Source organism: Notolabrus celidotus, chromosome 7, assembly GCF_009762535.1.
Source record: "Notolabrus celidotus isolate fNotCel1 chromosome 7, fNotCel1.pri, whole genome shotgun sequence".
Classification (NCBI taxonomy): Eukaryota; Metazoa; Chordata; class Actinopteri; order Labriformes; family Labridae; genus Notolabrus; species Notolabrus celidotus.
In genome coordinates this window covers 20845248-20861559 of record NC_048278.1, presented here as the reverse complement: position 1 = coordinate 20861559, position 16312 = coordinate 20845248, and the positions used below count along the sequence as shown (strand labels likewise).

The following is a 16312-nucleotide window of genomic DNA, read 5'->3' as shown; positions in this document are numbered from 1 at the left end:
AGCAAAAGTAAAGTTGTAAATATAACATCTAGTAAATAAGTGACAGAGGAAAATGAAACGAAGCAAAAAAAATACAAACCTTCACCATGTTTGATAGACAAACATGACATCCACCCTTTCACTGAATCACGCTAACTTCTCCAGCAGTTTAAAGAAAAGTACTCTTTGATAACACAAACTTAATTTTATCATTACTATCACAATGATTGTTGTGTTTCTCAGTATGAGGTAAAATAATTTAAAATGTATTTGATCAGCCATGGGGAACAAGCGCAATAAGAAAAAATTGTTATTATTGATCAGAGGGGAAGAACACAAAGTCTTGTTAATTAACAAGCAAGGATTAATTAAAATGATAAAATCCACAGAGAGTAAACAGCTTTTCTTAAAGAGGTAGGCCTACATCTTCTGAACATGGTAGAGAGCAGACAGAATTAAAAAGGATCCTTTGAAGAATGAGGAGATACAGTATACTCATTCACTTTCTTTCACATGGCACTGCTGGGCTTAAAGAGATTACATGTTTTTTCGACGAGACAACCGCGCTCAATAAAGGAATCTTATTTGATTGCCAGAGTGGACCACTGTCGGTCAAATATGGACTTTAGAGAATGTGTCATTTTTCTTTGTTGATTCACAGGTTGAATTAGGCCCCCAGTCATGGCTGGCCTCTAACCACCCAGACTCTGCCGCAGACATGCTCATTCTCCTATTCACATATCAAAACACATTATGTCAAAACTGTCAACTTAGTATCCCTTTGAATGTACCACATCTTAAGAAAGGTAGAGATTTAAAAGTTTTTGAACATACATTAGTGCGTGACCGAGATACATTTCAAAACCTAAATATAGCACAAATGTGACAGTAAAGATCAGATACATTCAAATGTGTATTAAGTTGTCTAGCAAGGCTAATGTCATGTTTCAGGGATTGGCAATGTTCATTGGTTGATTGGCGGGTCCCTGACTCAAATATCTCTAATGTCCTAGTCTCTGTGTCTGAAGTATTACAAAAACATAATCACTGTGGACATGATGTCATGCAGGTATAGGACATTAGCTCAAGGCACTTCAGCCAGGCTTTTTCTATGAGGAAGGGTCATCACAATAAGCTTTGATAGAGCTCCAGTATAAAAAGGATTCTCAATACTTCATTCATTACCAGCCTCTGAAAATTGCTTGTGTAAAAATAGTCCCTCACAATCTGCACTTTGACCCACTGGAGGCAAATAGTATGTATAGTATTTATGAGTAGTGTGTTCTTGGGCAGGCTCAGAGAATACTTGCAGAACCATTGCACATCCTTTACTCTGAGTATGAACTTTTACCGTCTGGAAGAAGGTACAGAGTCCCCAAGTGTACATTGAATCGTTTTAAAAACTCCTTTGTGCCCATCTCTATCAGAAATTTAAATATTAAATAGCCTGTTAGGGTTGGGACAGTGTTATGGTGCTCTCTATTTAAGAGTATGCTGTGTGTTGTATGAATGTGTACTATTTATTGTATTTTTTTCTTATTTATTTATGTGTTCTTGTGTCATTGTGGTGATTTTTGTAGGAGCAGGTAACATGTGCAGCACTGATGTCAAAGACAAATTTCCCTACGGGGACAATAAAGTACATCCTATCGTATCGTATCGTATCGTATCGTAGTAGTCTGTGTCTCCAGAGACGTCTGTATTTTCTGTGTTATTTTTGCAGTGTTTAGGATGTTGCTCTGTTTGTTTTAGAGTGGAAGTAAATAAGCAACACTGTTAAGTACGTCCACATATCCTTCTGAAGTGATTTCTTACATGCCTTCAGCACCTTTTGATGCCTTCCTGCTGACCTACCCTGAATCAAGCTGGTAAAAAGTTCAGAGGTTTCAACATTTCCTCATTCCCTCCCGATCGGGTAAATGAAAATCCGGATGCTTGTAAGATCTTTATCAAAAACAGGATAGCTGGCCCTGAACTTTGCTCCAAAGTAGAGATGTAACTTTTATGTGATTAAAACCGTCTGCTCAGTTGCACAGGGTGTACTTGTGTACATGTGATGGTAAACAGAATGCAATTGCTTTTCAGATACATCTCAGTTTCACAAACACTTCACGTGTTATGTATATTTTCCCGTGACTGAGTGCTCTGCTGACCAAGGACACTGTGTAAATGTTCACATAGAGGTGATAATTTACAGTTCTGGCTCAAACACACTGAGATGCTGAAAGGAGTACGCAGAATGCACATCACAACACATGCACTTGTCTAAAGACATCAGATATGGCGAGTGCCTGAAGAATTACAGTACAATAACAATAAGAATCTCAGTCATCTTAAAGATTGGTCATTATGAATGGTCTGCGCCTCTTACTCACGTCTGCTTGCATGTGTTGGACTTCATAAAGACACTCAAAAAGGAAGTATGACATTTCTTTGCCTTAATTTACCTTTAATGAAGCATGAAGTGTCCTATTAAATGTCAAGAGGTTTAATTGTGTAATTAAATTCAAACCACACAGTCATTTATAAACAAAAAAGTAGAACTGATTTGATTTTGTCTTTTTACTACCATCTTGTGGAGGAACGTAAAATAACAGCCTGTCCTGCATTTTGAAGTAATCGACATACTGCTTAAAAAATGCGAACCAATCACTGTATTATGTCTGATTCTGTAAATTTGAAACTCATTGACAAAATTCATTCAGTATGCTTATGTAAGAGCATCACACTGTCCATCTGTTTCAAGTGCTAGCTCTTAATGAGGTGAAAAACTCAGCCCTTGAATCCCAGTGCCCTTGAAAAGCTCTTAAAAATATGCTTTAAAAATGATGATTTAATTCTTTTTAAATGATGCTTTTATCTAGTCAGAGTAGAAGGTAATTAGATTTTGATCATAAAAACATAACACAACGCCCTGAGTTTATACAGATCAGTACATGCTGAAGCTCTTTAGGATGTTTTTTAATTCACCTCATGGACGGCTTACTGTGAAAACCTTTTCAAATCTTTATTGAAAACAGGATGGAAAAAATGTTTTTCATATCTTTAGTGTTCATGTGAATAGAGGTCCCTGGAAATGTCAGAATGAAGGAGTCTGTTAGGATGAAGATCCATTACATTCAAAAAGCAAGAAAATAAAAGACAAATCCCGAGATATAACTCTGGGTTCAACACAGGATTTCTACTGTTCATTTGTTTGTACATCTTCAGAGAATCATGAGTTTAACATCCAAAATAAGAAGTCGTTCATGTTTTTGGGTGCTTAGCTGCTGCAGAGGGTGGTGACGTGTTTAATAATTCTCTCTGACCTTAATTGAACTTTGATGGTGCTAAGCTAATTCTCTCACATGAAGGGATTCCTGGATAAAATGTCAGATTTCATGACATACAAACCCTGAAACAAACAAAAAAACAGTGAACAGAAAAGCAGGGAAAGAAGGACACATTTAAATGATATCAAAACACATTTAAGAAACACTAAGTAAACTTAAATTACAATTCATGCTCCTCTTACTCATAAATTATTCATGACTGTAACACAAGCAAACCAGCTCTTATCTTCATAGTACCTTCAGTGAATCCTAGGTGGCACAGGCAGTCCATATAAAGTTTAAAGTTTTCAGTAGATCTATTTTGTACAATAGAAAACAAAATCATAACTCTTTAATTGTTTACATCACACTGAAAGGAAGATAGAAGAGTCAGTCATCATAGAGTCAAGGGAGAGGATGCAGGGCCGGCCCGTGGCATAGGCAGTATAGGCAAATGCTAGGGGTGCCGGCTGTCCTTAGGGGGCGCAGCTTGCACCCTGAATGAGTGAGGAAGAAAATTTGAAGATAATAGGAAAAATATTATTATCTTATCTAATCAAATTTGGGGTTAAATTGAGTGGTGATGCCAGAATACATTTAAAAGCTTGTGATTCACACACACAAAGCAGTTTTTGAAGGTTATATGTGTTCATGTGTTTACTTGTTTTTGTTTTGTTTTTGTTTCTTTACACTTCGGAAGCTGTTACCTTAATTAGATAGAAATGTAGGCTAGGCTTAAAGAAACATTTTGCTTCTACCTTTTCAGTCATCACTTAATACATGACTTTGTTGAAAGCGTCTGTACTTTGAAAATGATTGTGTTATACAATGACTGAATACATTCTACGACTATTACATTATGTATTTTGAAATTGTATTATTTTTCCTGCTAAATATCAATATTTTTACCATTTTATTAATGTTCTTTAAAATAAGAAAATGTGTAAAACATAAAGCTGTATGTCAGTTGTCTTTCAGTGTATAAGTGATGTGATCGTTGGTGGAGTTGGTTACAATACAAGGGGCAGTAGTTGAAATCTTGCCTAGGGCACCAACTGGTCCCTGAACTGGTCAGAGTAACTCAACAGCTCCTACAGGTTTTTACCATACTGACCCCCAGTGGTTTAACTTCTCACCTGGCTGTAGTGAGTAACAAGCACACTCCAAAACCCTGTGATGACTGTGACCATACCTTTTTTTGTCATTTTGCCTTTAAATGATCAAATTTTTACATTTGACACAAAGTGGAAACTGGATTCAGTCTCAGGACACTGCACTTGTACTGCACACATTTTAACCACTTGGTCACCATTGAATTAACTTTTCTCATAGCTGTAACATGTGATGTCATATATTGCTCACATCTCTTTTGGGGAAACCCTTTATGGACTCAAATGATCCTTTAATTCCACATTGATCCAAGAACCACAAGGTGTCTTTCAGTGAATTCTTTTTAACACTGTAAGTTTATTGTCGCATTCCCCTGTCCCTTGCTGTAAGCTGCTGTAAGGAAATAATTTTTCCCAACGGGAGATCAATAAAAGTATATCTTATCTTAATAACAATAATACATAATATATTTACTTGAAAAACATACTAATATATTTCATAGATGTGAACTTGTGTACTTAAGAGGCAGCAGAGCTGGGGCTTTATCGCTAAATTGACTACTGTGTGATCTGTAGCCAGCTGAGTCATCGGGGAAGAAGGCCAGAGGATAATAAAAATAACCCTATGCTGCTCTTTTCTTCTATCTATGGATGAATCATACTGTCTGTACATACAATTTATTCACACTAGCCTTTTTTACATGGTTTATGGGCCAACAGCTCCATCTAGTGTCTGAAGCAGTGAATGACATGTTGGTGATAAATCTGTATATACTGTTATTGGCCAGTAGTGTACTTCCCCAAACATTTACCAATCATTTCAACCCTACAAATTTTAATGACAAATTTAAAATTATGACAATGTTTTCATCTGTGAAAGGAGATATTTTTTATAAGAAACACAGTATACCAAAAAGAGTTAAATTTTTATAAGACTTATAAAAAAGAAAAAACATAACACAATAACCAAGGCATGTCATACATTGTGTTTTTTCTTTGTTTCTCTGAAGAGTATTTACAAACGGCGTATGTACAGAAAGCAAGAACTCAGAAATGGAAAAAGCTACATATAGTCTAGCACAAACAACCAGTTAGCTTAATGATAATATATTTGTTTTATGTACAATGTAACTGGCAACGCTAGAGCAAGAAAGAACAAAAGTTTTAAATTACTTCAAGTATCTGTCTTGAGGTTTCATGGAGTTTTTGAGTCCAATGGACACAGATTTTCAGCAACACTGAAGAGAAACCAAAAATCTGGTCGAGCTGCAGACCGTGTAGTGTGACGAGGGGGTTCTAGCCGTTTAAGAAATGAACAACACAGACGACGCAGGAAACCGCAGGAAACATGGAAACACAGAACAGTCACTTCTCTGATAAATGCCCACTTTTTAAAGAAACTTGAAACACAACAAAGGGAAATCTCATCCCCTCACATAAAGTGATATCCAGCTTATAGGCCTGTAGCACCTTGTATACTGCTTTGAATATCAAATGTGCAACAGGCTGAAAAGGAACAAAAACAACAAACAATATTGAAATGAGAACATACCATTCCTCATGGGAAACTAGTATCTGTTGACATTTTAAGTCTGACGCAACAGGTTTAAAGAACAGTTCTCAAATTTCTGGACTTTATAGTTTAACTAAACATCTTAGGTATCCAAAGGTAACTTCACAACATTCAGAGGCCTTTAATTGTCTATTTCATGAAACCCTCAACTCACACTTTGGAAAATTCTCTCCATTGTTTTGTAGAATTTCACTAAGTTATGAAAAACACTTCATAGAAACTGCAAAAGAGTTCATTCAACAAGTACCTTACATGTACATTAAGGTCCAAATATAATGAAACCGAAGTCAGAATTGCACAGTCAGCTGTATGAAAAGAAGAACTAGCTAGTTTGAGGATAGATCTGGCTATTCTTCTACAGTTAGCAGTAGTTATTCCTACTCTACTTATATTAGCCACTAGTAAGAAAAGTGTGGCCCTATGATAGGCCATTTGTCCTATAACGTCTCAGAGTGCATGAAACACTAATGCTACTTCACGACGTTCATATAACACACTGAAGGGCTCGACTGCCTCTCCTTTTACATTTCAGTTTAGTGTGTCCATTTTGAAAGGAGAGGAAAAGAAGTCCATATATAACACATCACAAATGGCACCCATCCCAGTGCACTGCTTTTGACAAGACCTAACAGTGACCCTCAAACCAGGAGCACCATAAAGACTCTAGTGTAATTATTTAAGACCTTAAAGTAGAGCAGCAACAAATGTATTGAAATTTCTGTTCTGGTTGTAAGAGTAAAAATGAGGTGTCAAATTGAATCTAGTCAAAGAGAATCTACTCTATAGAAGAATAAAGTGAAATTTAGGACCTTCCTCTCAAAATTAGTGCATTTCCTGGGCAACAGGGTACCATTTGACAATCTGCTCTTATCAGCTGCAACACACCAGGCACCCCTGCCTCTCGTCCCCCGCCTCTCAGCAGACAGTGAGAGACAGGGGCTCACAGTCACGCCGCTGGTTCTTCTTCAGCAGCTGGATGCGGTTGTGGCAGTAAAACTTGATAGCCCGCCAGTCACGGTGGTTGCTGACCAGCAGGGGGCACTGCTGCAGACAGCGCTCACAGTCTGCCTTGGCTGGGACTCTGAGCTCAGTGATGTTTTGGGTCAGGTGCTCCTCGACCGCTGCACGCTCCGCCTCAGACCAGGGTCGTTTCAGGACTCCTCGCTTTCCTACAGGAGAGGAGAGATTAATAAAGATTACATGTGTTGTTCAAGGCAGTTAAACCTCCTATAGACCCCTGATTTTAACTTAAACTTTAAAAAATCTTTTGAGCATTTTAAACAGTAAAAACAGTGAGTCGTGTAAAAATCTCAGAAAAAATCTGATATGTAATAAAAGAAAATTAAAATAAAACAGAGGCCAGGAGAAAAAAGTTTATATCAACTTTTTTTTAATGCAAAAATATATTATATTATATTATTATTATTATATATTATATTATATATAAATTATATTTTTAACCTAAAATATCATCAGTTACTCTAAATTATAAGATTCTAGCTGACAACATATGTCAGTGAATGAAGTTAATTGATAGAAATCTACCTAAAGTCATAAAACATCTCTTGTAATTCGTCAGTAAAACTGCCAATGTTTCTTTACTTCCAGCATTTCAACAACTTGCTGTTTTATTGTTGATTTTTTTAGTTGGTCTTATCTCAAAAGTAAGTGAATGTCCTTGGGCTTTTTGGTCAGGAGTGAAAAGAAAAGGCAGTCAAAGATGTAATGATTATGTGAAGTCCACTTTCACTAATCAATAACAATTTGTCCAAATTTTCTCTCAAGGTCTCTTTTCAGTTATTTGAAAACCAAGTGCTTGTCAGATTATTCAATAACAAAAATCATTGTTAGGCCCCACCAATTTGTAACTGGGTGTATATAATCTAATCTATTCAAACTAATTTGCACATGTATCTTCAAACAGACACTATTTTGTTCTTTGTTGCTTTTTGTTTCTAGCAAAGTGAACTTTATGTATTTACCAAGAAAACTTAGTCTGCTGGTAAAAATCACAGATATTGGTCCACTTTGTGTTTAATCTTTGACATCTAAAAATGTTCAGCCACTGATAATGTACACAGCTGAGCATTGCATGTTGTGATTGTCCAGTATTATTTTTAAAACCTCATTTTGCAGTTAAATTCATTTACTTATCTTTAACTGTGGTATTAATTGTGCAATAACATTAAGTCTACAGCCAATGATTATTTTTGTTACTGATTAATCTCAGGCTCTCATTTAGAAACAGTGTGTAGATTCCATACTAAAAGTGTACGGATGTCAAAAAACCTGGAATACACACTTGCATGCAATGTTCCCTTTATAAATCACAATCCACCTGGGAATATGTGTAAATGAGTCAGCCCTGTATTCCACCCTCTACACACCCACTTGCAGCCATAGATGGTCATCGCAAAGCACCTTATGAATGAAGTACATACACAGGAGCTGATCAAATATTGGGAGGGCTTAAAGATGTGTTTTTTTTCTTTTCATGACATATTGGAAACGGTTCATTGCAGTCACATATGCAACTAACATGCTGATCTTAGTGATTATGATGGCATGGGACTGTTAACATAGCCATTGATTACTTAATGGAATTTAATGTGTTAAAGGCAACATAAAATAATTTGCCTTAAGCTCACTCTTTTACCACTTGCATCATCAACTTTCCCTGCCTTCAAAATGTTTGTACACATAGGTCAGAGTTCGCTAACATGTGAAGCTTGTTTCATAGATCCCAAACTAAATTTGGAAACGCTACCTGCAGGCCCTGTTTTGTGCTTACCCTATGTTTATCAAACGAGACCTCAGATAATTGCTCAAGTAATTAGGGGCTTACACGCTACGGCAAGAGCGACACCTTCACATCATCCCCTCACTGCCAATGCCCTGTCCCCTTTCGTTTTCGTTTTTGTGTTCGGAATGCACAATAAACCTCTGCCTGGCGATCTCAATACACATGTCGGCTCGTAAGGTACTACTTCATCCCGGTAAAACCCTACCAATCTCATCCTAATAGGGCACCAGACTCAACACGACATGAAAACGCTTCAAAGTGCCCTTGACGATATGTGGCCAATATAAGGTTGTCTTTTTTTGCTTAAATAAAGCTGAAACAATATAAATTAATAAAGAACATTCAAATATTTAATTGACTAACCAATCAACCCTCTGAATGTTTTTAAATTACACTTGCACTTCAAACCCAAACAAACCTGATGAGGGCTGACCTGAGCCTCTCCTGCGGTTTACAGGTGTAGGAGGAGGAGCTGGAGTAGACATCTGGGCATTCTGAGCTTCTTGGTCGTCCCACTCGTCCGTTGTTTTTGCCCTTCCTCACATACAGCAGGTAGGTGTAGGGGTCGGAGCAGGGTGCAGGGGCGGGCGGCCCCGGCTTCTCCTTCACCTGCTCTCCCTCAGACTCTCCCTCTGAGTACGAGTCTGCAGAGTTTCCTGACATGACTGGGAGGGGGATGAGAAAAGAGGGGTGGAGGGGTAGGAGAAGGGGAAGAAAGTTTCATTAGTCCTATCTTTCCTTCTCTTTAGGTTCTCCTATCAAAAATCCTCTATTAAACAGGTATAAGAGCACCTGATTAAGTGTAGTGTCTGCCATCGGTGAGTTGACAGTCAACACATTTATTTATCACCATATTATTACACCCCAAAAAAATTCTACTGGTTTCAGTTAGGTGACAATAACAACTAAGTGTACAATAACAACAACACTCTAGTGCTGCCAGAGTGTGATGTTAGGGAAGCTGGCAAAATGTCAGCATTCTGTGTTTTCCACCACTTATATGGATATTTCTGACTGCACTGGTGTTGGAGGTGCACTCAGTGTCAGCCAATTCCCAATTGTAGATATATAAATTGGGAAGGAATCAAACAAATCAGAACATCTCTTATTCACACACAAACATTCACAAAAATTGGAAGGAAGGTCATAATCCTTCTCCAACCAAGGATGTTTGACATCTTAAACAAAGCCACGACCCATCTCATGTTGGAAAACAGAAAAACACTCCAGTCCCACTTAGACAGCTCTCCAACTCACCATCCAGCTCCAGGCAGATGTGGTTCAGGCTCATCTGAACAGCACTCCATCTCTCTCTCCACAAAGCACGACTCGGCCCACTCTGCCCATCAGGCCTGGGTCTTGGCCAATCCCAGCACAGTTCTGTGTCACATGATACTCCCGCTCCAGGAAGTGCTCCAGCTCTCCACAGCGCTGCCTCCAGGCTGCCCGGGTTCTCCCCTCTCCCAGGAGCAGCAGTTGGGTCAGAATAGCTACTTGTCGTCTGACCCTGGTCTGAGTCAGGGCACGAGGATTACGGGTACCACTTGAGCGAGCCAGGCTGCGGAGAAGGTCAGTTCCTCGCAGTGGTGTGGCAGGGGAGTGGTAAGGCCGGGCAAAGACGTAAGGGTTTGCAGGGTCCACACCCACATCCTGCCGTCTGCAGGAGGAGCTCCAGGCAGGGTTCACAATGTGGGGGGAGGATGAGGGGCTGGACTCGCCCACGTTTACCCTGGACCCCGACTCTAGGGAGGTGAGGAAGCACCAGGCGCTCAAAGGGGGAGAGGGAGGCCTCCAGTGGGGTCAGAGCTGGCGGGGCACCCGGTGGGACAGGGACAGGGCACTGGGGAGTGACACGAGAACGGTACTCAGCGATGGACAGCTTGGAGACCTCACACTCACGTCTTCGGTTGTATAGGATGAGGAGAGCCAGGCTGGAGTGGCAGAGGACGCCAGGCCTCTGCAGACTGAAGCTGCCGAGACAGGGAGAGGAAGGCAGAGTGCTGCAAGCGGCGAAGGTACAGCACCAGAGAGGACAGGGATGAGAGGAGCGGCAGCAAATGATGGCGCCCTGAACCACTGGAAAAGAGGAAAATTAACAATTGGGTATCTAGTAATTGATTCATTTTTTAAACTACTTAAATCATTTATTATTTCATATAATTTTAGGACGAGGACCTTCATGTTTAGATGTAACTTTTCCAAGATTTGTCCCAACAATTGCAAACATTTCAAAACCCATTTTTTGTCATCAAAAACTGAATATATTGCTTTAATCAAACTTTAGTTGATTAAACCAGATATTTTTTAGGCCATTTTTGCTTATAAACTGGCAAAATGGTAACAGAATATTCAATGTTTTGTATGTCAATCCAATTAATAATCAATCTAGTTAGCCAATTGTTATTGATTTCTTTATTCATGGATCTGTAGTGCTTTGATGAAAAGTTTTCATAGGTTGTAACCCTTTTCTTAGATTTACTCTCAAATAACTTACCTCAGTAAGTCCTTTTCCTTGTCTTCTCCTCCACTTTCATCATCCACTTCCATCACTCCATTTTCCTCCTCCTCTTCCTCTTCCTCCTCATCTTCCTCCTCTTTTGGTGGCTCCATCTCTTTGGCTGACCTGTTGATAAAGGACTGTGGGCTCACCACCTCCACATCCTCCTCCTCTTTCTGCCTCTTTACCTCCACCACCTCCACATCTTCTTCATCATCATCCTCATCCTCTTCATGCTCCTCCCCCTCTGTTCTTTCTTTCTTAAACCTTCTCATCGCCTCCTTCCTGGACTGCGAAAGTGCCACAGGAGGCGGGCTCCTCTTCACCACGGACACTGGCACTGCGTTCTGTCCTCGGGGAGGAGTCAGCATTGGTGGGGTGGGGTTTCTCAAGCAGGAGGAAAGGGATTGGTTAGCTGCTGCAAGAGTTGGCGGAGACATGGAGAGGTCCTGGACGCCACTGTGTGTAAGATCTGAACTGCGGCTGTGTCCCCCATCATGAGCCAACTTTGAGTGCTGCAGTGTGTGTGTGAGAGCTGGGGTAGGGTGTGTGTTCTGTGCATGTAGGCGGGGCATCTGTGTGTAGCGCTCCACTAGGGCAGAGCACACCTCTGGTTGGTGAGCGTGGTGTTTGTCTAAGTGGCGGCCTAAAGAGCGGAAGTGGCGTCCACAGTACTCACAGGTTTGGCGCACAGAGTCTAAGGAAACCCCTCCTCTTTGGAGGTTTATGTTGATGCTGCTTGGAGCTTTGAACACAGGTTTAGCTGAAGAGGGGGACGATGAAGACGAGCAGGGAGGGGAGGACTGTGCTGGAGGGTGGGATGCAGGAAGTGGACGGCTGGAATGAGGAATGCTTGCAGAGGAGACCGATTGTGGCCGACCAGGTGGGGTCCGATAGGGGTTCTTTCTCTTTGAAGGAGTGCCACGGCGTTTTTTGCGGCGGCGTTGTGCACGCCCGCGGGGGCTGGCATTGTCCTCATCTCCCGCATCTGAGTCACTGGCGTCAGAGTGAGAGATGGGGGAGGAAGATGGGGAGAGGGACCAAGAGGGGGTGACATACTCCTGATGTTGCTGTTGCCTCTGATGCTGCTGGGCTGTCAGAGGGAGAGGCTCATCCTCCTGAAGTCAAAGAAAGTAACAGAGTCTAAAAATAGCATTCTAGCTGCATTCCAAAATGAGATTTTTTGTATTATCAAAACTGTTTTCAAAATGTTTGAGCAGGTGTTGGTGAATTAAAATGCTTTTTTTTTGTACAAACTAAACTTAAAGATAATGCTTTTTTCACTTAACCTTGATGTCTTTGTTTTATTCTATTTTGAGTTTATTTCAGAAAGTTTATAACAAGAAAGTTATTACGTGTTACTGAACATTTTGTATTACCACTATTGTTGCAGAGAGACCCTGTCGGTTAAGTGAGCACCCCATATATAGTGACAACAGTCCTCATCACCCAGGTCCAAACTGCTTGAACATCTCCCTCCCCTACCAATACTGTATTTCCTGTCTTTCTACAGCTGTTCCTTCTAATAAAGGCAAAAAAAAATCTCCTTGAATTCCAGGACAGTTTTTAAAATTGCATTTAACGTTTTTACTTGGTAGTTTTTATAATTAGTTACGTGGTAAGGCTGACCCTGTCTGCGGAGGTTGATAGCCTAGCTTTCGGTTCATTGGCCTCCACCGGGATCCCGTTTGGTCAACACAATTGTTATTTTTGAGACTTACCTTTTTAATCCAGCTTTTAATATGGAGTAATTTATCGTCAGCCCTGGACTGCATTATAATTTTTATTGTTTTTATTATTATTTTATTCATGATTATTTTAATCGTGGCTTTAACATTTATTTATCTTATTTAATTATTCATGTATCTATTTCTTGTATTCTTCTGATCTTTTTAAAGCTACCTTATTTCTAACTTTTCTTTCCACTATTACTTATTTTATTAATTTTACTGTGTTGATTTTATTTAATTTTTAAGTATTCTATTTATTCTGTTATTCTGTGAAGCACTTGGGCTGCATGTTTTTATGTATGAAAGGTGCTATATAAATAAAGTTGAGCTGAGCTGAGTTGTCAATCACTTCATACAATCCCACTTCAAAAACTGAATAATCCCTTTAAACACTAAAGGGGAAGTAATTCAGATAATGTGACATGTTACCTTTACAAAAAGATATTTGAGGGAAATTAAACTAAATTTGGGGTTTTGAGTGTGTTGTCCATTTATTTTATTGATGATGTAAAAAAAAAGTGAGTTACTGTAAAGGTTCAGGAAACAGTGTTGCTTCCTTCTTACCTTTTTGATATTGTTGCCCGTCTCAGAGTCAGAGTTACATTCATGTTGTGCTGGTGACACAGTACCACGGAAACCCTGTGGGGCACATAGCAGCCACATTAAAACACGGCACACTGCTCATTATGTTTGCCATTACAATCATCATCGGCTGTCAGTCTGAGCGCATGATGACTCCACACAGGTTGATTAGATGTCCTAACATTAACAACAAGCCAAACATCAGAAGAAGAAAGAGACGTGCTTTCAATTCTGTCACTTTTTCCCCGGTAATAAACATTTGGCTCATCATGTGGGAATTAAAGTGAATAACACTCAACAGGTGGTGATAGAAGTAAAAAAAATAGATTGTTTTAATGTAAAATTAGAGATGTGAAAATAAATAAGCCCTTTAAAGGAACTGTGGTCCCACTTAAACTTCTGAAGTCAATTTCTCAGTTTTGTAGATTTTCATCTCAAGAAAGCGGACTCCCAGTTCCTATTTTTGTATTATAGTAAAATGATCCGATTTAATGAGATCTATTAAAGACACAGATGTCGTGTAATAACCATGGTTACTGTTGCTACAGCACTATAGGTAGAGGGAGCTGGAGCTCAGCCATCACCATGGTAACCCCATGCCTTCCTTAGCTCTGTGTGTGTGTGTGTGTGTGTGTGTGTGTGTGTGTGTGTGTGTGTGTGTGTGTGTGTGTGTGTGTGTGTGTGTGTGTGTGTGTGTGTGTGTGTGTGTTGTGTGTGTGTGTGTGCGCGTGCGTGTGCATGTGTGTGTGTAGGGCTGATCAACAGTGTGTGAATATATACATATGTTACCTATCTGAAGTCATCAAATATATATGAAGTATGTGATGGTTTTTCTGAAGATGAAGTCATCACAGAGAAACAAATAAAGACAGAATAGTCATTATATGATTTATATAATTATTTGATTTGTCCCTTAATGTAATACTGACTTTTGATATTATTCATTTGTGTAAGTTTCTTCATGTATTTTCATGAAGTGTTCTTCACTCTAGCTGCACTGAAAGTATAAAGGTGTTGACCTTGTTTAAAAATGTATCAAGAACAGCAAACAGAGGGACGTTGATGGGTTGATAGTGAGGAAATTGATGTCCTTCTTGGTGCTCTGAAATGTAGGAGTGTAAATCTGTTGATTTTTTTAGGTACTGACCAGATTCTCCCCCCACTCTGTCAGGCTGTAGTCAACAGTGATCTCCTCCCCCTTGGAGATGTCTCGGATGGCGATAACAACCAGCCGCACCTGGCTGCCGCAGTGAACCTCTCGGATGCGGCAGTTCGGGGAGGGAGGGAAGGAGCTTGCTGTCGGGGCTGGAGCAGACGCTGTCGGGGCAGCAGGAGCCGTGGACGCAGGGGTCAGAGACGGGGCCTGTGATGAGGTCACCGCGGTCGGAGCGGGAGCTTGGACTGGAGTCGGGGTCGGGGCTGAGGAAGCAGGGGGAGCTGGTGTGGAGGCAGAGCAGGAGCTGGACTTTGATCCAGAGGACACTTTGCCGTGTGTCTGCTCTGATGGACCACTGAAATTAGATGGTAAAAGAAAAGTATATCAGTCTTTAGACAACATCTACAATTTGTTTTTGGGGGGGTTTCAGTACTGTGATAATACTTTTTACATTTGATTGGACTGGTAGGCCGTGAGTATTTGGTTAGTGTTTTATATCAGCAACAGAACAACAAAAGATTGATCAACATGTATTAATAAGTTCAAGTTGAAGTTGTTATCAACCATTAATGCTAGACATGTATTGATTTAAGCTCCCGATTGAAGCTGTATTAACTTGTAGATTAAAAAAAAGTTTATATTGTCAGGAGGAAAAAACATCAGTCACATTCGGTGTGAGAAATTGTGATTGGCGTTTATTAAACAAGTTATTATTTATTCAGAGAAGAATGTTTCAAATTAAACACTTAATAAAAATGATACATAAAGCACCTCAGCATTTTCCCTTTTTTTCCCTTCTCTTTCCTAGATCTTTTTCAGTGCATACTGTATGTAGAGAGACAGGAGTCAGAAGTCAGGTGAAGCAAAATACTTCTCTAAGATACATCTTTTCTCTTGCCTCCTTATCATAATCTGGCCATTTCTGAGCCAGGTTGCTTTAATATAGGTTTCCAATCAGGCTGCGTCAACAGAAATGACAGAATTGTTATAATTATGTTTTGACATTTTAGCTTTGGAGTTCACATTTTAGCGGTAGGGCTCCAGCTGTATGAGTGCTAAACAAACAGTAACAGTCCACATATATGAGCTCATGCCAGCGCTTCAGGGCAGTGATTCTCAATCTCAGCCTTCAGAGTGCAGCTGGTTTTCCATCCTACTGACTAGTCAACTGCGCTCCTCTGACATCTCGGGTTCATATCAGGGTGATTAGATGGCTGAAATGCAAACCAACTGCAATGCAAATCCACAGGATAAGGATTCAGAAGTGTTATTTCAGACAAAGCTCTCATTAAGTGCTGAGTTTAGATTTGTGGAAAAATCTTTCTTTTCTTACTCGACAACTAGCAAATAAAATAGCTTTAAAAAAGGTTTATAGGGACTGTTCAACCAATAATCAGGCTGTCTTAAGGCTGCATCTGTGATTGTATATCAATGCACTGATTACAATAGGATTAAATGTTTATTTCTAAAATAGAGTCACAAACCAGAAGAAGGGTCTTTGTTTATTGTTCATGACAAAGACAGCAACAAACACCCTTGTATTTAGGAAACTGAAGAAAAGATAATGTAACA

General features: G+C 39.7%; 1 protein-coding gene across 1 annotated transcript; it reads right to left on the bottom strand.

The window, feature by feature from the left end:
• Nucleotides 1-5313: 5313 nt before the first annotated feature.
• LOC117815552 (histone H3.v1-like) lies at nt 5314-15519 on the bottom strand. Its single transcript, XM_034687318.1, has 7 exons — nt 15512-15519; nt 14732-15095; nt 13567-13641; nt 11270-12390; nt 10033-10851; nt 9194-9440; nt 5314-7141 (listed from the first exon to the last, which is right to left on the bottom strand). Exons 1-5 carry the CDS (start codon nt 15517-15519, stop codon nt 10671-10673), a joined length of 1749 nt encoding a protein of 582 aa, XP_034543209.1. The 3' UTR covers nt 5314-7141; nt 9194-9440; nt 10033-10670.
• Nucleotides 15520-16312: the final 793 nt, after the last annotated feature.

What these genes read in the sequence shown, in the direction of transcription:
- LOC117815552 (XM_034687318.1), bottom strand. An exon ending in CGGGCAACAATATCAAAAAG is followed by an intron (nt 12,391 to 13,566) that starts GTAAGAAGGAAG and finishes CTTTGACTTCAG; the next exon opens with GAGGATGAGCCTCTCCCTCT. An exon ending in AAGGAAAAGGACTTACTGAG is followed by an intron (nt 10,852 to 11,269) that starts GTAAGTTATTTG and finishes CCTCTTTTCCAG; the next exon opens with TGGTTCAGGGCGCCATCATT.